Source organism: Lonchura striata, chromosome 2 (genome assembly GCF_050655825.1).
Source record: "Lonchura striata isolate lonStrDom1 chromosome 2, ASM5065582v1, whole genome shotgun sequence".
Classification (NCBI taxonomy): Eukaryota; Metazoa; Chordata; class Aves; order Passeriformes; family Estrildidae; genus Lonchura; species Lonchura striata.
This window is the reverse complement of record NC_140704.1, coordinates 20,812,652-20,838,179: the sequence shown is the minus strand read 5'-3', so window position 1 is coordinate 20,838,179 and position 25,528 is coordinate 20,812,652. Positions and strand designations below refer to the sequence as shown.

The following is a 25,528-nucleotide window of genomic DNA, read 5'->3' as shown; positions in this document are numbered from 1 at the left end:
AGAAGAAACCAAGACAAAATACATTTAAAGGCCTAGATTTCAGATAATTAGACAATTTTAAACTCCGTGTGTTTTTCAGCATCTCTAAGTCTTACCAAATTCAATATCACCCAACTTCTCCTTCAGCTTTCAATCCTATGCTGTTTGACTACTGTGAATGCTTGCATGGCTGATCCTCAATTCTCAGACTTCCTGAATTTCTCCTGGCATTAATCAGTGTACTCACCACCTGGATTCTCTTGCCATGAAGCATTAAAGCCTTTCCCTGTCCCTGCTGCATCTGTCTCGAAGCGGACAGTAGCTGAATTGCCAGTGGTGGAGACTCGCAGTGGGTTCTGTGCTGATCTTGAAACACACAGCTGGGCTAGCCTAGGAGAGAGGAAATCTGGGCCACCAAAGACCTAGAAGTGGAAGAAATATTGTCAGTTTTCCAATGAGAGTGTCTGCCAGACAGAGTACATGAGAACTGTTTAATTTTCAGGAGGGAAATAAAACCCCATCTATAAGTATTGAAAATTATTCAACATTTTAAAATGTAAAGCAGCTTAGAGTCTTTTTCTCTGCAGACTTACTTGGTATCTGAACCACCTGTACAAACCGAGTTTAAAATTTTAGATTATTTGAGAACAGCCTTGCATTAAATAGAATTGTCTGTTTGGGACTTGGCCAGATTCTTCTTCCCTTTCCCTCCAGAATTAGCACTTTGTTTCTCTGAGCACATAGACCCAGATTTTTTTGCATGCTTGCTTACTTCCTTTTTGCAGGAACCTGTGCAGATGATTTGCACCACTGATATCTAGAGGCATAGTTAAAGATGATTTTTAAACTGGGGGCAAATTTCATAATCTGATAAAACAAAAAAGCTTTGCAACTTTATTTACTTCAAGGGCAGCTGGATTTGGGTCAAGTAAGCTACATTTTAATAATGTTCTTTGGAAGCAAGGATATATAGCATACATATTTGCCACAAAAGACTGGTTTTGGCTTTTAAGAGTAATTGTTTCCTACTCAGAAGAGTGTGCCTCAGGCAGTCATAAACCAGAGAACCACTACTCCCTTAAGCATCACAGCATTATTATGTACTTACAATGCATTTTTAAACTAAGTGAAGTGAATTATGGGGCAGTGCTGAAGTCCTGTTTCTTGTTTTCCAGAAGGGATGTAGGATTTTAGTTTGAGCCCATTTGTAAGTGGTGGAAATGGCTCACCTTCTCTAGTCTTCCCAGTCAAAGCTGAAGAAAACACTCATGCTCAGTGCAATTTCCAATTGGCATGTGATTTTGGTGCCTAGAGCCCTCAACGATTGTATGTTCTTGGCTTCCTGCATGCTAATGCAATGGCACCCAATACTAACAGTCTACCACCTTCACTGCATGTGCCTGGTAGGACTGCAGCTGCAAAAGTCAGCTTGGCAGTAACCTTGGATGTGAAAACTCTAAAAGAAATACACCAAATAAAGAATTTGCTGCTGTCTTTCAGCAACCAAACAATTAACAGAAAGATTCCAATTCTATAAGTATGCTTATTATCATGTATAAATCCCAAAATTAAACTAGATAACATCAAGTTCTGACAACACAAAACCCTAACAACCCAAAACAACAACAAAAGAAACAAACAAAACCAATCAAAAGCAGAGAATAGGAATATAAGCAAACAAATCCCATCAGTAATTTCCATCAGTAAAATTTTCCAACAGTAGCACCTTAAGTCCACTCCAAAAATTAATAGTTTGGTTAAGATAAAAAAATTTAAAAGAAACAGTCTATGCATCTTTCTCAGAAAGAAACATTACTGTTAGAAACAGCTTTATATGTGTCTTTTTTTCCTATGATCATTTCAAGATGAGGGGAAACTCAATATTTTAATAAGCAGACTTTTAAAGCCCCAGAAGTAGTTTGGGTTCTGTCCAAGCTAAATATCTGAGCAAGTTTAACAAAGAGCTGAGCTAGTCCCCCCACATTCAGGGTTAAGTGAATTGTTACATAATTTGATTAATTGTGTGCTCACTAACTACTCAGAGGGCCTGACACTGCTCTGATGTTAGAGGTATAACAGAAATAATTTGGTTTTAACTGGAAAAAAAATTCTGTGACTCCAGGTTAATGTGAGACCCAGAAGCAATAAGGAACTAATTTTTCTATAAACATCATAGTCTGTTAGATGTTCAAAAGACAGTATTTTGCTTTGGTGGCTGATAACACAGGCTTAATAGCTTAAACATTTTTATTTTGACTGACATAGCACTTTTTTGCATCCTGCAGGGAGGCTGCATGACTTGAATGGATAATGGCTCCTCTGTCCAATCGATCGTCTCAAGGCATTCAAAAGAAGTCAGTATGGATGAAATCACAGCTCAGATTCAGAATCTGTAATGAAGCTGTCATGGTCTGGGGAAGAAGCCTGTTTGTCTGCTGGAAGCTCAGTGTCTTCAGAAAAAAATCTTACTGCTTGGCTGCTTGTGAGGCCCAGTGACTGCTGCATTTGTCAGAGGTCTGTTCAAATATGAATTTTAAAATGTGTTTGTGTTACATTCCCTGAGTCAGAGCCACAGCATGAGATCTAGCTGGAACACATGCTCTTAATCATCTAAACCAGCCTTGGGAAGCTTTGTGGCAGAGGAAACAGCAGGAGTTTCTAATATACATCTAATAAGTCTCATGGACCAGCCTCTCATATCATCCCTGGTGCTCCCTGGAGCTGTCTGCCCCATGGGCAAGGGAACCAAACCCAGCTCTGACATAAACCCTGCTGATTTCTGCAGCATCTCCTCAGAAATTAACTTGGCCCAAGCTGAACATTTCAAATTGTCCTATTGGGAAAGAATAAAGGATGGGGGATAAATACTGATGGAAACCTGAAGTATATGGGGGTCCTTTACATTGTTAAGTGTTCAGCAACAGCTTCTGCACAGTTTCAAAACAAAAAGCAGTCAGAGGCATGCTCCTGATAGTCATGAGTGTATTTTCTTTTCTCCTTTAGGCCAGGTCAATTAATCAGATGCTTTCATAAAGGCTGGAATAAAAACAAGTTTGAGTGTTTCCATGACAAAAAACAATAAAATATTATATTTGGCTACAAAGAGAAAAACCAATAGTTACCTCATGAAAAAAAAAGAAGAGGGAAAAGAGAATGGATGGAAAGAATGAATTCAAGGGTGTGGTTCATAAAGAATGATAGGATGTCTGAGCTGAAAAAAAAAATATATAAACATCTAGTCTGACCAGACATCTGCTCCCAAGATAAAGTGGTATTGGATGGCATAGCAGGGCTGTAGGACACTGCCATAAAGACCATGGGTTTAATCTGTTCTTATCATTTGCTTCTGCCCCGTTAGCTACATTTAATGTTAGCAGTCAGCATTCCAGAGTTATGAGCAACAGAAAGCTGTTTTTATGCAGTTGGTCACCCTCATGACACAGATTTTCTGGGAATAACACTGATCCCTGCTCAGATATAACTTCCAGCTTTGACAGAGAATTAAGAACAGTAGTAATCCTTGATGTTTCTTTATATTTAAATGAGAAGACCAGAGCATCTGATTTGGAAGTGCAATAGATTGACAGTCTTCCTTCCTTTTCAGCTCAGGGCTACATGTTGCTGAGGCAGAATATATTTGTAGTTTGTAAAACTCTGGTCCATGCAAAAGGAGAAGATGTCATCATTGATGTGTCATAATTTATTCAAAGCAGGCATAGTAATTTTCCTCCATGAATGTAATTTCAATAGAAGCCATTAAAAATTATTTCAGTTATTTAATTGTGTCCAAAATAATGTCTTCTATTTCCATGAAACATTTCTAGAAAATATCTTTAAGAACAATTTAAATTTGTTTTCTGAATATTTATAAAAGGAATGGAATTTGATGGGGAAGAAAAAATGACAGACTGTAACAGTGTCATAAAAGAAACAGGGAGAAAGATTAAAGGAGAATGCATTGAACACTTGAGCCATGGGGATAACCTGAGGATTTCACATTAAAAAAAAAATTATTGCACAGTTTTGGTGAAACATATGGCAGTCCTGGGATACTGACATGGAAATGACAGCTTGTTTAAGAGGCATTGTCAAAGGAAAGGGAAGTCGCTGCCTTTTATGAGAATGAGTATGCTTCAGACAAATGTGCAAGGGTGAAATATTCAAGAAATTATGGTATAAAAATGAAGTTGGCAACAAAGGTGTTGCAATGAGAAATATCTCTTAGAATTTTCCTAAATTGACTGCCAGGTCAGAGGGATGAGGGTGTCCCTAAGCAGAAGCTAAATGCATCCAGAAGAGCAATTTTTGTGATTGCTGGGAAATATTTATTACAGGACATCTTATTTCAGGTACCAGGCTGAATGGGACATGGAGGGACAGCAGAGTGCAGAGCTACTTTAGTACTGATTTTGATTTCCTATTAAAACTGGAAAATTGTTTGATATCAAATAAAGGAGAAAGCAGTAGAAGTTACTACTCAGAGATAAGGAAAATGTGAAATCAGGGGAATAACCATGAGGAAAATTAGACTTCAAACCCCAAAGATACTTAGACAGGATATTTTTGGGAAGATAACGTGAAAGACCTTTGGAACCTTAGTGATCACTGAAACGCACAGTATCAAGAGCACACCAGTAACTTTTTTTTTAACACTCTGCAAACTTAAATGCATGTGTGGTTTTCTGCTTGGACATACATAGAAACTACAGGAAAGAAGGTGGCAAGATAAAGCAGCTTCTGAAAATGGCTAGCCATGTTCTTTTTTTTCTTTCCACTAAATCTGAGTCATCACTTGTTCTTCTTAGACTATGTCAATCATGGTATGAATGAATTTCATAATAAAAGCAAGGAAATATGTATGTGGCAAGGTACATAAAGCTCTGCTGTGTGCCTGCAGGGGAAGTTCTACACTGCCAGGGAGAACCTTTGATCAGGCACTAAGATATGATCCAATTGTTGTCTGTAAGCTCATTTATGTTAGGTTATCTGCCAGCAGATCAGAGTCAGGTGTTGGGAACTGGATGAACCAGGATCAGGAGACAAGTGACTTGAAGCATGCCAATTCTGAGGGCAGGAAGGCAGAGGAGTTCAAGCAGCAAGGTGAGCATCTGTGCAGATGAATCAGTATGGTTGAAAAAAAGCAGAACATAGCAACTAACCTGCAAATGGCAAAAAAGGAAACCCAAAATCTAAGGTGAATACCTTGCTCAGGAGCACAGAGCAGTAAACTGCAGGGTCTTTAAAACAGTTAAACAGTGTCTTTAAGTAGCTGATGTCTGGCAACCCACTCAATTGGTTTTAGGCCAGCTACCTTCCCAGTAAAAAGCTCTCAAACAAATGGTTGCCAGCCATCTGTACTCTTGCTGGATCATGATAGCTCCTGAGCAACCATCTGCAGATGTAGGTATTGTCCTTGGACTATTCAAGAAATGGTCATCCAGAGCAAATTTAGATTTGGAGGCTGTTTAATGGATTCCTCTGGGCAACAGAGGCATAAGGGAAGTTTATAGGCTGATTACCTTCAGTCTGGTAATTCTGGGCACAAAGAACAATGAAGATGCAACACAACAGACTTCATCAATACCCAAACCAGCCAGTACAGGTCACCTACTCATAGTCTCTGGTGTCAGTAATGTGACATACAGGTACACTTGCTAATGCTACTGATGGAGAATTCATGGAACAATTTCCTTAGACTCAGATCCTACAGCAGTCAGAATGTGGGAGTGGGAAGCAGAGCTTAAGTGTGGGTACTGGACAGAAAGTTGTCTAACTGTATGCTGTATCACATCACCCAGAAAAGGAGAAGAAAGACTGCAGTAGAGTGGTACAAGTTCTCTTAATCAATATTTTGCATTCATTACAAAAATATTGAAAAGTCACCCACATATTATCATTGACAAAAAGTCACAAGTGTACCTCCATTATTGATCTCAAACGTCTCTAGTGAGAGCAGTTGAGAAAGTCTATAATTATAAAGTTCTTCCTGAAATTATTTCCTATTCCTTCTTCCTGTACTGGAAGTCTATTCTACTGTGTTAGCTGAGATTGGTCACCTGGTTGCTTACCAACATGTGTGAAAATATGTCATATATAATAGGGTCATCTAGTCTTATGGGTCACTAAAAGGTCAGAACATCATTAGAGAGGCCTCTTTTCTCCTTTTCCCACCACCCTAAGATGACTAGGATATTGCCTCTTCTTTTATTTTTTTTTTTCTGAATGCAAAGATTCTTTATAATTTTCATCACTCAGGGTTATAAATCTCCCCACATCCTTGGAAGGTCCTACACAAGATCTCACCTGAGTTATCCCTTGCAGTGATCCATCATCCTTTGCATTAGGAAATTATCTTCATGGTACAGCACCCTACACTTAGTTCTTTATAAAAGGTGGGGTTTTTAAGACTAAGTTTTTCAAAGCAGTTTTGTCTTTTGTTAGGAAGCATACAGTGTAATGTCATAATTAATTAAGGTATACAGTCACCAGAGACATAAAAGCAAAAAATAATAAGAACATTGTAGCTTCTGTGACAATACCTGTTGAACATAACTGTAGCCTCAGCAGAAACAGGAAATTGTGGTAGAATTGTTTGTTCTGCATCTGCAGTTCTTGGGATTATCTGTTTCAGACAGAAATGAATATAACTTGTGTATTTTAGAGGAGTAAAACTAATGCTCTTACCTCCAAAACATCATAGCTGCAGTTTGGGTGATACTCAATGTCAAATTCCTGAATGGTGAGTTGAATGCTGCTACCAGGCGCTGTGTGGATGTACCAGATGCATTCCCTATTGTTTGGGTATCCGCTGGGGTAGCCAGGGCTGTGAAATGAACCAGAAGGGCCAGAGAGCTCTCCTCCACAACCTGACAACAAAGCAAAACAGCCTGTCGATAAGGAGGTCTGGAAAAACTCACTGACAGCTCTGATAAGGACAGGCAGTAGCACCCATTTCACTGTCAAATGTGTACTCTGGGCTGGAAGGTCTGCTCTGCCACAGGGAACTCGGGAAGAGAATGGCTGGAGCTGTTTGCACTGCCTGTGCAGGAAGTACTTCACCTCCTCTTTTGGTACATTTCATACCAAACCTCATCCTCTGTTCTGACTGCTGAGACACAGAGAAAAAAAGGAAATTTTTTTATTGGCTTCTAACTTTACAAGTTCAAGAAAGCTAAATCAAATCCATTCTCAGCTCTTACTAACTTCAAATAATGCACAAGCTAAGTTATCACAGGGAGGTCTTTCTATCATAAAAATGCCATTTCCTGCTGCTTTTGAAATCATAAAATTAAAGACAATGCAATGTGCCTCAGCCTACTGAGCACGATTACGTGCTGCCAGATCACAGTGGATAAACAAACTTTCTGACACTTGGTGGGTTTAATGTTCTTTTTAAAATTCAATTGTAACAGCACTATTGTAAAACAAACTGTGTTGGAAAAGTTATGTATTTTCTTTTCAGATAAAGAAAGTATTGTCCTAACACCACTCCCCACACCCTGGGGTGACTAAGTTCTTACATATGGTGAGCTAGATTGAAAAAAGAAACCAGTAGCAAAACAATGGATGAAATGGAGACCCTGGTTTAACAGGACAAAGCAGCTGAACATCTGACACTAGTTTTATCATCTTTTTATGGAGATGTGCTAAGTGTACCACTAGCCTCTCTTTAATGAATTCCTGGTAAGATGCTATTCCTGACTCAGTCCCCAAGTTCAGGCTTAAACAGGGCAGGAAGGCACAGCAGCCCTCCCAGTATCAGGGCAGATTTAGAACAGTTACATTCATAATAAAACCTTACCATAAGAAAAGCCAGTAGGGTGGCTATGTACCTGTCACATGCAGAAAGAAAAAGGATTCTGTGTTTGATCTGATTTTGTGTGTGCCACTCTGCCTTCCAGCAGCATTTTTCTTCTGCTCTTAACATTACAAGCCCCCCAGGCGCTTCATTTAGGCACTAATATTTTGCTTGCACAGAACTTATAGGGTCACTTGAGCTTTGTAATGCCCATACTCCATCAATCTCTTAGGCTTCATCTCCAGAGGAAAGGTTCTGTCGCATTGCAAAGCCCCAAAATACTTAATAAAACCATCTAATAAACCGTGGGTTCTATATTCCCATAGGCAAATATTGTGGTATGTCAGAAGTGATAAATAGCATCTGTATCAGAGCCTTTATTTATAGAAGGTATTTTATAACATAAGCCAAATAAAATACTCCTTTGATCTGCTCAACATATATACACAGATGTGTAAAACTCCTCTAATCTCTGTTAAATCTAAGAATAATTTGCAATTTGAATAAGGTGTCTTTGGCCATTGCTTTGCTTTACACTGTATTCAGGAAGCTGTAGATCAAGATCTTCAATTACATGCAAATATTTTCCTTTCATCCCAAACTTGTGGTTGCTAAATCCCAGAAGCATTTACCATCATCTCTACCATCAAGTCTTTCAGCTTCACACAGAAAACCTAACTTTGACTTCCTCATAGTTGGCTATAGGACTTCTAGGACTGCAAACCACAAATCTATGAAGGGAAAGAGCAGCAGGTCTGAAAGGGAGCAAAGCTGTAAGAATCTATTTTAAGCTAAAAAAGAAGACATCTAAATACCAGATGTGAGGCCATGCCAACTATGTAACACTCATCTCTCTCAGTCCATCCCACAGTATCCACCAGAAAAGCACCTTGTAAACAAAAGAATTCCCACTAGTCCAGGTAAACCTTTACATAGGTGAAGTTGTCTCATAGATGAATTGGCACAGGTTTAGCTCTTCTCCCTTTTCCCCACCTTGCTGCACATGGAGCAGTCAGAGGTGGCTTGCCCTGCAGTCACAAAGCTATATTGTCAAGCTACTAGGCATCTCAATTTAGGAACTAAAGAAGTTTTGAAGTGCATTTTAAACCAATCTTGCTTTTGATCCCTATGGAGAAAAAGGCAGTGCACTTCCTTCCCTGAGGCTGTCAGCACTTAAACCCCCTGAAACTTTGATATCTGTGAACATTTCATCAGTGAGATGGAGGGGAAGAAACTTTCAGTGTAAGCCACCAACCCTTTTCTCTCCCAGTGCCATTAGAAGATGGCTGAGTTTCCCTCTAAAGAAACCAGGTTGCTGAGGTTGTACAACTGGAGAAAAAAAGGTGTCATCATTGGGGAAGCCTTAGAGTGGAATTTGCAGCCTTTCCCTCTGCAGCCAGAATTACACATCCACTAAGGACAGAGCTCAGGAGAAAAAGGCTGCTTTGCTGCCAGCTTGGGAAACAGAAAAGTTTCTCAACAGCTAGACTTAATGTCTCGGCTCCTGAGGGGATGGGAACAGGGATCAGGGGAGTTTCAGCAGGCAAAAGAAAGCCAATTGCTATTTATCTCAGCCTGAAGAAAGCTGGGAACACTTTAAAACCTAGCGGGCAGTTATGACTCAGCTTCTCCTAAAGGGTTCCTGATAGCCACAAAAGAGTTTTTTTTTTATTTAATCCTGAAATGGCTCAGAGGAGAGGAAAGCTTGTGTGCTCTTTGAGGCACAGACCTTTCTTCCATGCAGCCCTTGCAGGTAGCATTCAGATTACTCACACTCCCTCTCCAGAGAGGTTTACATTTCCTCTGAGCTCAATCAACATTCTCTGGAAGCACATGAGTAAGAAGGTCAAACTGCTTTTAATGTCCCATTTCTTTTCTTCCAACTAAAGATGTTCCCAGAAAAGGCTTCTTTTGTCTTTTCTTTCTTTCTTTCTTTCTTTCTTTCTTTCTTTCTTTTAATGGAGTGATTCTTTTAAAGTGCTCCAGTAAAATGGAGGTAAAGTTTAGGTCTCTGAGATTAATTTCTTATAAATTGTTTGCAAAAAGATCAGAATTACTTGAGTTTATGCCTAACAATTCACTAATAGCAGAAAAAAGAGCTCACTGATCTCTGCAAATATGTAAACTTCATACCTGAATTTTTTTTGACTGACCAGCATATGCCACAAGAAACCTTCACATCAGAGCAGAAGCACTACCTCTGAAATCTCTGGCCAACTGCCAGGAAGTCTATGCATGTTTCTGTTCTTTATAAGGATGAGGTAAGAGTCAATTCTGTTGTGCTTTCTGTAAGTGCTCGTTGATTATTAAAAAAATATTTGCATAAATACTTAAGAGATTAAAACTTGCTGGATTACAATGCCAAAATGAGAAAACTTAAGTAATGAACTTTTTGAAATGCTTACAAAACTTTGATTACAAAGTTACATGAATACAAACCTTCTCCCAATGTCTGTATTTGTCTGGAAATATCAAATAAAATTTTGATTCTATTGAAATAAATGGAATTTGTGCTGTTTATAGCAACAAAGTAAAAAATTTGGTCTTTAGGGATAAACAAAAATGCAGAAGCAGAACCTATAAATAGCGGCATTACTTCATTTTTCACTGAAATAATAGTGAATAATACCAAGACATTCTGCTCCTAGTGAAACATTAAAAGTTTTCTCAGCACAGATACATGGTCTTTCTGTGTGCTGTGAAATGCAGACAGCTGCACTGTGGAAAAGTTGCTTGCAGCTGAACTGTATACAGCAAATAACTGATTTGTGCCAACCTCCTTGCAGTAATTTAGGACATTTCAGCCCTGCAGTTAAACAGAGAAAAAAAAAAAAAAAAAAAAGAAAGAAAGAAATAAGAGATACTCTTTTAGTAGTGTAAAGGTCCTGGAATTCCCCTGAAAATGCTGAAAACTACTACCTACTCTGGTGTTAGTTGCTAGGAAATCAGACAACAAACAGAAAACTTAGGAAACATATATTTGGTGGTTTTGCTTCCCTCTGACTAAAATTTACGTATTCATTGAAGATTGTGCAAGGGATGATTTACAGATCTTTCCATATTACTGCCTGTCTGGTTAGCAGATGGTATTCATTAACCAAAGAAGAATCCCTATTCTCATAAATAATTATAGCTGAACAGAAATGTTGTAATCTGTGGAAAACTCTATTATGTGCTGTGTTTTCAGATTTATTCATGGGTATGCTGTTAGTCACATGTTAGAAAAATCCCATCCATAAAGGTTAAAGAGAACTGGCACTGTTCCTGCAAAATCAAATTTAGGGAAATGAAAGGAAGCAGAGTTTTCCAGTTGTGGTACTCATAGTGAAACATTTCAGTAAACGTAAGCTGACTGTAGCTGCATGGAGCATGTACTAGTAAATTTGCACACAGTACAATAATACTTGCGTGAAATATAATTTGGATTTGATTCTGAAAACTTGTGCTCTCTTGAGTAGGTTTGGTTATAGAATATTATCCAATGGATGAAGTAGAATAATTTCTGTGATAAGGGTTTATGCAAGAGAATAAAAATTCAAGTGAAATACTGTTTCAGGTTTTTTCTGCTTTCTGATTCATTAATATCAGACCTTGTTCATCCTTAGACTTAATGTGACAGAAAGACACTGAAAAGGAATAGTCATTTTTGGAAACTGAAAAAATGTCAGTTTGTCAAAGCTTACACAAGAAATAAACAACAGACCTATGATTCAGGCTTAGAAGATCTGGACCTCAGATCCCATGCTGACCTGCAGGGTGATATTTTGTTCAGGAATCCTAATGGATGCCTGAAAAATGTTTCCAGTGAATGGCTTCTGCATCTTCATCTAACCTCCAGTTCTGTAGCACTTCTCTGAAGAACTAACAAACAATTTAACATTTGACCTGACACATATACTGACCATGTGAAACAGAAAGCAGAGTCATTGGTGCAAATTTGGACTGAGAAATGCTGAGAAGAGACAATTAAATTTAAAAGCTCTATTGACAATGAAGCAGCCAAATGAGTGAGCTTCCAATGAAATGCAGATGTATATATAGAGCAGTGAGGCCCTACATGTATGTTGCTTTATAAGGTAAGTGACTGGTGTAGGAAATATGTGTCTCCTCAGATATGACAGTTGTCACTGATGTAATTTTGCACTGAGAGACCTTTGCCCTCTTGGCCTCCTGAATTATTTTTTAGGGAAAGCAGTTTGATTGGCATTCCATCTTTGCAATATCCAGACTGTTACCACGAGTTTGTTCTTTCTCAAAGGGCCAATATATGTCCCATATATATTTGCCTATATTAAACTTCCTAAAACAAAGTGAAAGTAGAATAAGCACCTTGCAGATTCAAGCTTTCCACTGGCAAATAATCCTTGTGAGGCCTTGACTGCAGAAGAAAACATTACTGATTTAGCCAAATCAATTCTAATTCCATCCTCATCAATGAAACTCCCTTAGAAGAACAATGATATTTCAGAACCAAAATAATTTCTAAATTTACTTCCCTGCACTAGAACTTTCTATTCAACTTCTATTTCTATTTGTTTTCTATTTCTATTATTTCTATTTCTATTTCTTTTTTTTTTCCAAGTTAAAATTACATAGGACACTTAAACATACATAACAGCATTCTCCAAAGATCAGTTATTAATTCCATCTTTGTGAAAGCCCTTAGGTTTTCAAAGAAACAACTTTTTAAAGGTGTCCTCAGCAGCTGGAAAGATCAGATGCAAATGTTTTAAATTAAAATAGTTTTGCTTCATCTATAGCAGGAGGGCTATTCAAATCATCTATCAATGAGGCAAGCATTTGTCTTTTTTTGACTGCCTCACAACTGTGAAAAAGCTGCTGGGAAGAATGTCTGAAGCAAAAAGTATCAGGCACATGGAAAACATAAGTGCTGCTCTGTTTACCATCAAAATATATGAATGTCCTTGATATATATCTCATAGGAGCTTCACAAATGCCAGTTAAGGAGCACATGGGCAGCCTGAGAAATAGTACACAGCAGCTTGAACTCTAGAGAACACATTTGTCACTTGAGCAGAAATAAAAGCTCTTCTCTCAGCAATATATGTAGCTCTGTTATTTTCTTGTCAGGTGAGATGTTACCAGATCTGGATGGAGATTGCCCTAGGAATTTGCCCTCAGCGAAGAAGGGACACAAATGCTTCATCTGAAATACTCAACTCAAAGACTGCATCTTCTGATCAGTTCCTCCAGACAAGGAGACTTTTTCCAGTGAAACTTTTTTATGACCTTGAAAGATTTTCAGAAGGGAGAGGTAAATATACCACCCCAACCACAGGGACATACCTAACTTATCTACTTTAGGGCAACTAGGCAATGTAGCCACCAAAAGTAAAAGGAATAGCTGTATTTGTGCACGACACCAACAGAGAAAAGAAAAGGAAATTTTTGAAATGAACAAAAAGATGACAACTGTGGTCAGCTCTGGAGGAACTTGCACTCGCATTTCAAGCTATCAGAAGTCAGAGCTGTGACGTTCTGGGCCGGCAGTGACATTCCCTAAGAGCCAGGTCTATCTGACCCCTCAGATCCTGGTCTGCCTTAGACACAGCCCCGCATTAGCAGCCTGGGCCCCGTGCAGCACTAGGCTGGGGCTCAGTGTACGGGAATTAACAGAGGGGCAGCGCTGGCTGACACAGAAATGAATGCCAGTGCACCAAAGGGCTGCAGAGGGGTGGGAAAGGAGGGAAAGCACAAGTGTTTACCATGCAGGCACATTCTGGAAAGCTTTGAGAGCTTTAGAAAAGCAAGTTAACCCAGCACCATGGCTACTGCATGGAACTGATGTCATCTGGCCGTGCATAAAAGCCTCCGCTTTTTCTTCTTTTGTGCGGCTCCGGAATGACATCACCCCAAAGCACAAGGAGGTGCCTTTGTGCTGGGGCCCTTCCCCTGCTGGCCCCGGGTCGCATCCCGCTCCGGGCTGTCCCTCCCGGGCCGGGAGCGCTGCCTCGCTCCCCGCGGAGCGCTCGGCACGCCGCGGAGCCGGCGGGGCTCGGGGAGCCGGCAGCCCAGCAGTCCGTGCTAGGAGCCCGCAGCTCCCGTCCGAACCGTGCTCAGCAGCCCTGCACCTCGGCAGCCCTTCCGCTGCTCCAAACGCAGTCAAACCTCAATGCTGCGGACTGATGAGCCACACAGGGCAGCTAAGGCGATTTCATTATTATCAAGGTTGGAACCCCTTTGGCGGGATGTACAATGGCACGCGATGTAACAAGCTGTGTACTTGCTACAGCACACAATTGCTGTAAAATAAGCAGAGTGAAAAATACTACATTTGTAGCCTCACTTATGAAGAAACTGCAAACGTAGTTTGCTGTTTTACAATCATTAACAGATTTGTTTATGCTTGGCTTGCATGCTTGCCTGTTTAATAAGGCAGGCCTGTGAGAGTTTTCATGACATGCAAGAACAAGAGAACAGACACCCAAAGCACATCCTGGCCAATGTTATTTCATGTAGAGAAATGGGGCAGAGGTAGCTGGAAGTGAGTACTACCACAGAAAACAAGTACCACTAAATTAAACTAGAGAGAAGCCTGAACCAAAAACAAAAGTCTATAGAAATGAGGAAAACTGAGGGCTGAATGTTCCCATTAAAAATCTCAAGTTGCCCACAGTTACTCGTGACAGCATCTATCTCCTGTTCATTACAGAAATTCTGGACACACCCCTCATCCCTGTGCCTACTCCTGGAAATGAAAGCATATTTCTCTAATAGCTCTCAGTCTCTAATCAACTGATCTTTGACAGTGTACATGTGCAGAAACATCCACTGGGAAAGTATGTGTAGAAATATGAGGAAATGCAATGAATTTAGAGCTGCAATGGGTTATTTCTATTTAGATGGCATAGAGTGGCATAAGGTGGAGCACACATACAGGGAAGGACCCCTACCTTCCCAGAGGAAACCTGGCTAACTTACCATCAACATGCCATAGCATCTGGAACCCACTTCTAGCATTCAGTCCATCAGAGTAAAACTCCACATGAAGGCTAGTCCCTGTAGTGCTTCCTGCCAGTGGGAGAGACTGTCCACAGAAAGTGCCTATCAGGTTGGATTGTGCATCAGGCCCATCGTAGATCTGAAATGAAATTAAAAAAAAAAAAAAAAAGCCAGTGAGTAAAAAGAATCTCCTCAGTTAAGCAGCTTCCCAATGTTTTGTACAGGATTAAAAAAAAAAAAAAAAAAAAAGAAAAAAACAAATCAGTGACACTTCTCCCACCGGCCACCCTTGCACAGCAATATGAGCCTAGGGAGTGTGGAAAGATTTGGGTAAAATGATGAGTAAATACAACACCAATATGTCTTTAAACCTGGCCTCACACTGTGTGCAGTAGGAAGGGTTTGCTGTTTCTGTTTTGGTGTGTATTGGAGGTTGCTGGGGAAGAAAATAAAGGGCAAGTGGCAATGAACTGAAATAGAAAGAAAAAGAGGATGTTGTGGGTCTGATTTGCTCCGTGCACCTAACACACTGAGGGCCTCCAAACCCCTTGGTGACAACTCTGTTTACATTTTCACCTGTTCAAGACTGAACCCATGTGATATGAGGACTGCTGGGCTTCTGATGGAGAAAATCAAGCAGTCAGTATCATGATGGCCTCCCAGAGTAGTGAGGGCAAACTGAAAACCACAAGTAAATCTTCAAAAACACAAGGAGATTTCATATGTGTTTATTTATGGTTTCATAATCTCATGCTAAAGTCTTGATTTGGAGGAAAGCTGTACTGAACCATGCTTCTGAAATTTCTTTGTCAAACCCTATGTGCTGGTATTTTGACAATCAGCGTGTCAGGTGTAGCCAGCCTGAAAAATCTTTCTGTTCTCCCAATACAGATGAGGAATCCTCCATCTCACTCTTAAACATTGTCACTCTTACAAAAAATCCAAAATCAACCAAACAATCAAAACTACAAAATGCTAGGGAAATATTTCTGTATTTAAATATTTAAATGATGTCTGAAGGCAATCATATACTCACAATTAGATGAAAACACTTAATATAAATTTTGATGGGGTGATAGTAGATGCTTAGAACTTTTTTAACTTCTTTACATTTGTTGTCTCCAAACAGGTTTAAATGGTCTTTCAAATTCTAGTTTAACAAGTTTTTTTTAAATCCAGCAAACCACACTGAACATACCTCTGTGTTCTCACCAAATACCCCATGCCTCAGTGTCATTTTTCAGGCATGAGAAATGTAATTTTTGCAAAGCTAGTAAAAATGAAATATTTTAGCTAGATAGCCTTTGATTTACAATATCAGAGTGCTGATTATTTTCAAGTTAGGACTTGCTTTATTTTTTCTACCTTGGTTACTATGATTCTTAAAGTTTAGGAAAACAGCAACCCTTGTCTTTTATTATCACTTTGTGACAGTTCATCTGATCTTCTGTCTCACAAAGCATATCTTCCTAACACAACTCAGCAAACCACTGGCACAGAAACCATGCCTGAACATTCTCATTGTCCATTTTTGGCATGCTTCCTTTCAGAATTTCAACAAAAAACTTTTCTCTCTTCTGAAGCCATTACCGTAAAATTATCTTCATGCAAAGAATAAAATCTATGAGCTCTAGAAGAACAGCGGTTTATTTATCTTTGATCTCCATTAAAATCTCTTTTCCAAATATCTTTGATTCCACTAAGAATTCTGCTATGTTCAGTACTGTATAACTCAAACTATAGAAATACATTTCAGCAAATATTGATTGACCATGCTAACTACTAATTTTCATACATATTTTCTGGCAGACTCACATATGAGAGTAAGTCATTAACCCCCAGCCTTTCTGTTGAAGATGCTGGTCTTGCAGAATCTTCAGGAATCTTAAATGTTACTCATTTAAAATAGAGTTGGGGCCAAGAAATCAACTTGAATCCTCTAGCAGACAATCCAGATGAAATGGTTTCTTTTTAATTAAAAAAAAAAAATGGAGTTAGTTCTGCCAGAAGTTAGGGTCAAATTGCAGGAATAATTCTATTGTAATATTCCATGGCCTATTTAATGACTGGTGACCATCAGTCTAGTACAATGAAAAGCTTGAAGCAAGCTAAGTGTATTGCAAATTGAGAACTATCACTCTATTTGGTATGGTTTCTCTTGGTGAAATCAGAAAAGATTGAAAGTTTCAAATTTCATTGCTGGTAGTGATCAGATGTGTTTGAAAATAAATATAAATTTTTCCCAAAGATTAGATGGCAATATGTTGAATATCAATCTGTATTATTTCCACATGTAAAATTTAAAGGACCACCTGATAGACAGATGAGCTGTCCCATACCCAGCATTACAGTTATGACCTTCATCCAAGCCAGGGTGAGAGTTTTATGCATTCTTTCAAGGCGTATGTTCAGAAAAACAAAATCAAGTCAGATCCAATTAGATTTTTAAATAGTAATTCCTTTGATTAATTTGTGGTATATACTACTAATATTTCTGTGGCTTCAAGCCATGGAAATCTTACACCAGAAAAATATGAATGGTGAAGAATGTATCAATGTGGAGATATTCTGAAGAGTAGCTAAAACTATGTCAAGATACATATTTACAGTGTATTGTTAGCTCTAGTGATTACAAATGAAAACCCATTCTAAAGAACTATGGGCTAAATCATACCTAGAAACTTCCAAATACAAACAACAACAAAAAAAAGCTTCATGCATCTTCTGCAATTTGATTCATCAAGAGAGTATTATTTTTATCTAAGACAGAGAATGCCATATTTCTATGTCATTCCTCTGAAAACAATCCATCAGTTTTTCTAGCCACAAAGCATGGTTACTATAGCAATCCTTCGTGCCGTGCTGCCCGTGGGTTTGAGTTCAGAGCAGCATTTCACAGGGAATTTGAGTGCCTGGCCAGCTGCAACTCATTGAGAGAGGCAGAACCACAACTGCTAGAATTACAGCTGGGTTTTTTGAGCTGTCTTTCATTTCTAAATGAAGGGAACAGCTGTGTGTTTTCACAGGGCATTTTGAACTTCTCAAACCACCTTTTGCTCTCACACAAACACAGGCAAGGGAAACTGAAGCTGAACACAGCTCTCATAAGCCATAATTTCTCTCATGATCTCTGAGATAATGTTTCTTGTCAGGTCCTGCTTTGTCAGCTGTGTTATCTTAAACTCCTGCAAATTGAGGGAAGGTTCTTCTGCAGTCTACATGAGGCAAGATACTCCTCATGGTAGTGCAAGGCAAATTGGACTTTGGGGCAGTCACTCCTGCACTATACTTACTTCAGGAACTGGTGATTTGACTCCCTTCCAGCTCCCCATTGGGAAGAAAGTGCTTGTTCTCTTCTGTGTATATATTTGTTTTGTAATATATTTATTTGTTCAGACCTTTTAGCCTCCACCAGAAAATCCAAGCGCTTCATAATGATTTTGGCAGACAATTCAACCAGCAAAACAGGCAAACACCAGCAACACATGTTCAGATCCTTACCTTCTACTTTTTAGCAAAGCAATTGCCCAGCAGCAAGCAGAACACTGCATTTCACTGGCCTGCACCCTGGCACTGGGTCCAGGTGGGGATGGGCTATGTTCAAATTAATTATTAAGCATGGCTCAATAATTGTTAGAAGAAATCCTTTACCAGGCTCCCTAGGAGCAAGTGTATAGGTTGACATGAAGGTAAAAAGGGGAGGTACCAGCTCTCTAAGGGATGAATCAAGCTGTGTGACTGCTCCACAGTGAAGTGGAGCTGAAAATAATCTGCTGTACATTAGAATGGGGTTGGGAAAGTAGGACTAGGAAAAGCTTCAGGAAGGGTTTGGCTTGGGTACCTTTCCTGGGGGACACCATGGTCACCAGTATCGCATTTTGGCTCTTCTGACTCTTCAGCCTGGAAATATGTCACTAACATCAATAATGATGCCCTGGAGGCCACAGCTGTTCACTTCTCTTTGGAGGAGCAAAGCAAAAGGGCATGACCTGTGTCACAGAAAAGCTCATTACCAGAACTGGAGCAGGGGCTCAAGGACTGAGCTGACTGGCAAACGAGGTTTCCTCTACTTGGAAGAAATAAAGATCTATAAAAAATGGGAAAAATCAACTTGAAATGTGTTCCAGTTGGACATACTCGAGGTAGGGACAATTTTCTAGCCGACTGCCTTGTCAAGCTTACTCTGTCTTGCAAAAGTGAGCCTTTCACACTGGTAGTAAGACTCCATCTGTTCGGTTTTCCTGGCAGAAAACTACAGGGTGGGGAGCAGGGAGGTGGGTGGGGAGGGATTGTTAGGGCAAAATATCAGTTTTCTCCTGGAGAATGTTATTTATATGAAAAGGCATAGTTATTTTATTTTTTAAACAGGAAAAACATTGCAGAGGAAAAGCCCATGCCTAATAATCTCTGGAAAAAAGCTGCTTATATACACTAGTTAATAGTAACACAGTCTTGATCAAGAGGTGATAGTCTTCAAAACCAAACTTTCAATTTTATGAGGGGAAAATCTAAATCTAAATCTTAGATTTAAATCTAAATATTAGATTAGATCAGTATTCATACTCTATGAATATGACAGCTCTCTTTCATTGTACTGCAAACAATACTGTCATCAGATGTCATGAAATCATCATAATAATGAACAATTATATTAATAATTGTCTCCAACTGAGTCTTGAAACAAACTATTTGCTGTCAGAAAACCTTAATACAGGGACTAGCAGCAACAGCTCTGGGCTGCATATGCAGAACTCAGGAAAGGAGGCATTGCCTTGGATCAGACCAAAAGAGCCATGAGTGTCCCACCCATGCTCAGAGCCTCTAGGGCAGTCTGACACACGCAAGCATCCTTTTCCTCCTAGAAGTGGGAAAGCTGATATGGGATTGTTTGGATCTGAACACCAGAGGCAGTGATTACAGGTTTCTGAATAGCTCTTCCTGAAAGGAAATGAAAGGAAAAGAAATTCTGGAAAGGAAATTTTGATGGCATTGCCACAAATATATTATCAGAAAACAAAAATAAGCAAAAACCAGGCAATATAATCCTCATCCAAGTAATAGAATGTAGTCTAAAGAGAGATCACCATCAATGGTTAAAACAAGAATTAACACAAACAAAAATAATTAATTTCCAAGCAACACATTTCTTTCCAGAAGGGTAGAGTGCAAACTTAAGAACCTGCAGGTCTGTCAGCCAGAGGAAAATCCAAATAAATTAAAGCTCCAGGATGTGGCTCAGTGCGTTAGCTGAGCACCACGATGACAGTGTTTCACAGAAACAAAGGCAGATTAAGACTTTGAGTGACTGAATGCATGGAACCTTGACACTTCCACACAATCAGGCTCAAATAAAAGTGAGATTTTTTTAACCACAGTCATATCTGCTCATTCCTGTCTTTCTAGGGAAGGTTTATTTTTTGAAATTATATGAAAGCAGTATTTTGTTAGCAATGAGTGAATTATAAGAATATAAGAAATGCAGGGTGTATATTTGGATTAAATTTTAAAATTGTTTTAGATACAGGAGCAGGAAATAACTGCTGCTGAAGAAAGGAATGCCTAGGAGACATCCACCTAGTCAGCACATCTGAAAATCTGCACTCAAAACCTTATTTTTGCAGCATGTCATTCTAAATCTCCAAAGCTCTACCAGAGAGGCACCTCCTCCTAATCCCCATGCTGTGGTGGACAGAATCCAGATGGGTCCCTAAAGTGTCTCTGCAGCTTTTGCTGACCAAGGGACTGCCTGGGGATCCACGCCTTTGAGGCAGTGGGATCACATTCCTGGTGATGAGGCTGTTGCTATTTTGGTAGAGTGACTGCTGTCCTCAAAGCAGAAACTAAGGCGGTTCCTCAGCAGCGAGAATCCACTCATGGTGGGGGGAACAGGACTGCTTTTGAGCTTGGACAATAATATTTCCAAAGTTACTCTTCAGTGAAAATCTGTGTGAAAAGTTGCCTATGAAGGGAGGAGCTGTGCCTAAAGGGGTGGAGAAGTGTGCCTGCTCTGAAAAATCCAGCGCAGTTTGCAGCACTGCTGACTTGTGCCCAGGGCTGTGCTTCGCCAGCCCAGATGAACTGTAAGGGGAGGGAATATCACACTGACACCACAAACGGCCAGAGAGGGTAGGAGGGGCTCTGGGAATCCCCCCTTTTTGAGAAAATTTGCATCATGCATATCTATGGACACTAGGGAGAGTGGCAGCTTGGTCTCAGCAAATGGAGATAGAAAAAAAGGGGGGAAAAGCCTCTTAGGCTTTCAGGCTGGCTTGTGGGAACAGTGCAGTGGGTGCACATGATCTTCCCCAAAGTCCAAGGTGTTTTTTTCTGAGCTGTCTGGGGTCTGCCCTTTGATGAGGGGAAGCTTTGGCTGATTTAAATGGAGTTTCTCCAGCCACAATGTAACTTTTTTGTTGCCATGCCTGTGCCGGGTGTTATAAGCAGACAGATCTCACGTATAATGGCCAGACTTTCCAGCAAAATCTAGAATAAAGAAAAAGGACAAAGGAAACAAGAATCCAGCTACAACTAGATGAGCCCCAAATACTCTTTATGCAACAAGGGCTGTGCACACTATCATCATGTGGTGGTATTTCACAGGCATTTCATTGTACCATGTGTTTTTTCTGAAGGAACAGGCTAAGTCACATTGCTATTAGCTGTCAGGGTGTGGAAAATGCCAAGTCCATGAAGGTCTGATTCATTCTGTGCATCCAAAAGAGTCTGTGCTGGCTTTACTCATGCTTCTTGTCATCTGAGGTTTCTGCAGGCACCAGGCAACCCTGTCATCACTACAGATTTAACTGTTGTGAGGAGTCAGGGGTTTTGTGTGCGCTTGTAATTTTGCTTCTACGTAACCTTTCAAACAGCAAAGCCAAAGTGTACTTTGATTCTGGCAATGCAGGCAATTAGAAAAACAAAAAATCTGAGCTGGTCTTGTTTAGGGTGGACAGCTTTTTGGCCTGACACTCTCCTTTTAAACATCCAGATCTCTCATTGAAAATCAGTGTATGGGCTAAGATTTTGTTATATACCAATGGTGAAGCCTGGCACCATTGGTATATTACAAATATATGTATTGGCACATGTGGAGAATTGTCACTTTTATCCTTACAGTCTTACTCTGAAGGACTTCTTGTGGAGGCCCATAACCCCCCGAAGGAAGTCAGGGATGTGCTATTGTGCTGCCAGCTCTCATGATAATATGTTAATGGATACCATGGCAGTGTGGCCAGCAGGCTGTGATTTGATGTCTGGGTACAGGACCTGGGTGGGTATATTTCATACATCATCTGCTTCTCCAGGGAGATGTACTACCAGTGACATTTTGTAAATCAATGCATGGCCATAAGAAAAGCCATTCCCTGTGCTTGAAGAATTCCTGAAGCACTTTAGAAAGACACACTCATAAATAAAATGTAATAATGGTAATATAGTTTAAGCATATTTACTAATTGCAAGAGGGAGTAAAACTAGAAACAGGGTAAGATATTTTTATGTTAAGCTAATAAAAAAAAAGAGGATGGCCAGATGAGTGTGAGCAACAATTATCTAATGCAGTATTCCCAGATGGAGAAAAAGGATATTATTGTACATCCCTGGAATGCTACTGTGGTTTAAAAAAGGGAGGGGGGGCATGGGGGAAACATATCCTGCTACTACCAAAAGGAAATTAAACCATTCTCAGGAGCAGATGCCATATTAATTACTGTATTCATTCAATAATATTTCTCATATAATTGTGCAATATATTTTAACCACTTTGAGCCCAGTTGCTGAAAGAGTTTGGGCTGCTTAAGCACACTGACAGTAAGCAAGCAAGGCGGTGCTCTGGTCCAAAGTGGAACTCTGCCCTGGCCTGCAGCAGAAGAAAGGCATTTATTTTTATTAGACAGTTGTTTGCCCTCATAGGATATTCTTTTGTATTAACCCAGCAGATGCACAGAAAAAAGGGGTGTAACTTTGACAGAGAGCTCTGAAACTTGTCTTGCTGTCTGACACAATTTTACTATCTGCTTATCAGACATCTTGCAAAAGGTGGGGCAAGGTCTGCCCTTATCCTGGTTCTGGCCAGGACAGGGTTAATTTATTTGCAGTAGGTGGGAGGGGGCATAGCCAGGACAGAGGGGTTGTTCTGTACCACCTCACTTAGTTGCCAGGGGCAGGGAACAGGGCCAGGAAGAAGAGGCTCATTCTGGCCTAGAAAACCTGGCAGAGGGAGAGCTGTCTGGTATTGTCTGTTACAGTTTGGGGTCTATTTTTGCCTGTATGAAAAATTTCTTATACTCTCTGTCATTAATATGGTTGCTGATACTGTTAATTTTCTTATGTCTTTTATTGATCTTTGCCTTTTGTGCCTCCCATTGGAGGGGGGAAGGGGAGCAGTGCATGGCTTTTGTGGGAGTACTAAATTGGAGAATATCATACCTAATCCTGTAATTAATAAAAGTAGATGCTAAACAGGATGTCAAAGGATGGTAGTACTTTCTCAGCAGACAAACATAGAAGGACATTGTCACTGAAAGAATGATCAGTGGTTTTCAAATAATATTTTTTCTTATATAAGGAAGGAGCATATGTCAGTTCTACAGTAGGACTCTGATCTTCAAGGCAAAAACATTATATTCTTCCTACTTTGCCTTCCCAGAGATTGTGTTCTGCCATACCAAATAAGAAGGTAATTCATCATTAAGGATGGGGACTTAAATATATGCTTGTTCAGCTAATAAGGTGATGAATGTAGAGGAAAGTGACATTTCTATGTCATTGCCTGCAATATCTCACTACTTACAGCCCCATGACTCCTCTAGAAAGACTAATGTCAGGTTATTTAGCCAAGGCACAGCAAGCAATATAAGGTAAAGACCATCCAATCTAATTATAGTTAGTGTAGCATCACCAGCAGATGTTCTGCTATTTGGTATGTCTTGTATCTTATTATTGTCACTTCTGTACATATCTTTATCAGAAGCAATTAATATCATATTCTTGCAACTTCACTGCAAAACTCCTTCCAAAATGTCACACATCCTATGAGTATTACTATTGATGAGCCAACATCCTCTGACAGGACATGAAACACTGCACAGTGCTCACTTGTTTGGTAAGTGCTCCTATGAGATCCATCCTAGAGACTGACATAATAAAAAATTGCAGTTTTGCTTCCCTCCCACATTGCCCCTTCTCAGTTTCTGGCACCTACATACAGAGGCAGAGAATTGCCCCAAAGTCAGAGGAACAGAGTTTTTTCCTTCCCACTTGACACAGGTATAAATAGTTGCATATGCTAAAGTGGTGGAGATGCAGGTCCTGCCCAGACCAGACTAAGCTGGAGTCACCCAATGCTCCCTGCAGAAAGAGAATGCTGCTCACCAGGAGTAACACCTGCCAGCTGGTGGAATGGTGGCCTAGCTGACAAGAAGCCTCCCATGATCAAAGGAGAAAAGGAAATAGGTAACACAATACACAGTTGACTTCTCATTGTACAGATGTGACTGAATTTCAGTCTAGAAGAACCATGCATTGTATTTGTACTTGTACTCACTGGACAGCTGACTATATTTTTCCTGCCCTTAATGTGAAACAGTTATTTGCTCTATGGCATGATAGTATCTTTGGTAACTGAAAATCACTAGGAATACCCATGTGTAGAAATTTTTGGTTTTGACATTACACATATAACTTCTGACTCACATGTGGACTAAGCTAGGGAGAAAATAGCTATTTAACTGTGTATATCTGACTGAATTAGTCATGAGGCAAAATGCTCTTTTTATGTGGGTTTGGGTCAGAGTGTCAGTCATAATTAAACACAAAGCTGAAGAACAGGCCCTTTTCCAGTATAAAGACTGGGACCAAAAGCATTTTGTTTAGCAAGCAAGGTTCAGCAGTACTCAGGAAAACAGCTTGCTCAGTCTAGCTGTCCCCACCCCATGAAGCACTTTGATTTTTCCTTCAGAATTCAGCAAGATTTAAAAAAAAAAAAATAGAGCTTTAGTTTGAGATTATAAAAATATGTTCACATGTCCATAAATCTATTTCTCATGCTAACTTTTAAAGATGGCTTTACTACTTATGGGGTTTTTTTGCAACTGCCCTTTCTTAACAGAAGTTTTCTAAGGCAGGTCATGCCTCTGCCATAACATCTCTGCAACATTTAGTCTTGCTCTTGCATCATATACCACTTTACCTTACTCCTTCTGCCACTACAGCTGTGATCATCAGCTAATCCAACCTAACAGCTAACTCTTGTCCTTCCTGTCCCCAGCCTCCCAGCAAGTAGGAGGAAACATTGTCACCTAGACTGCCATTTGCTAGCTGCCATGGAGCAGCATGCTGCTACTGTCAGAGCTGCCACAGAGCTAAGAAGACAAAGAGAGTGTTGCTATCTGCTGCAAGTGCCTGAGGTGGGAGAGCTGCTGCCACAAACCCAAAACAAGACAGGGGAAGGGACCCTTAAAAGCTCCCAGGGAAAAGAACATTTGATCAGCATCAGTGGCCACTGTGGTTCATGAGCATAGATACATGGAAAGTGTCTGAGCAGCAGGTTCCCATTTCCTTCAAGAAAATGGTGAGAGGCTCTGGTGTGTGGTCCCTGCTACACCTACTTAGACTACAGTGAACAGGTTTATGTCTCTGTTATACTCAGAGAGAGCATCAGATCTTTCCCCTCTCAGACCTCACTGAAAAAAAGGGATCTCAAAACTGACATGTGGCAGAAAAGTAATTTATTTTAGCTGAATGGCTATGAGGTTTCTTTTAATTTTCCTGTTTTTCCTATTTGCAGCA

The 25,528-nt window shown here is 39.9% G+C and overlaps 1 protein-coding gene and 1 long non-coding RNA gene across 6 annotated transcripts in view; one reads left to right on the top strand and one right to left on the bottom strand.

Moving 5' to 3' along the window:
• Positions 1–25,528, bottom strand: part of CUBN (cubilin) — a 148,571-nt gene that overhangs the window by 76,736 nt on the left and 46,307 nt on the right. For both annotated transcript variants that reach the window (XM_085565970.1, XM_085565962.1), the window contains 3 exons: positions 14,720–14,879; positions 6,664–6,845; positions 227–401 (listed from right to left, as the gene is read on the bottom strand). In XM_085565970.1, the coding sequence (XP_085422096.1) occupies positions 227–401; positions 6,664–6,845; positions 14,720–14,879 (517 nt within the window). The remainder of the gene's footprint in view (positions 1–226; positions 402–6,663; positions 6,846–14,719; positions 14,880–25,528) is intronic.
• LOC146768139 (uncharacterized) overlaps positions 397–25,528 on the top strand; it is a 29,949-nt gene continuing 4,817 nt past the window's right edge. For 2 of the 4 annotated variants that reach the window (XR_014951060.1, XR_014951065.1), the window contains exons 1-2: positions 397–10,038; positions 12,869–18,882. This is a non-coding gene — a long non-coding RNA (uncharacterized LOC146768139). Of the gene's footprint in view, positions 10,039–12,868; positions 24,194–25,528 lie in introns of all 4 variants that reach the window. The other 2 variants (XR_014951064.1, XR_014951061.1) reach the window with 2 other exon arrangements.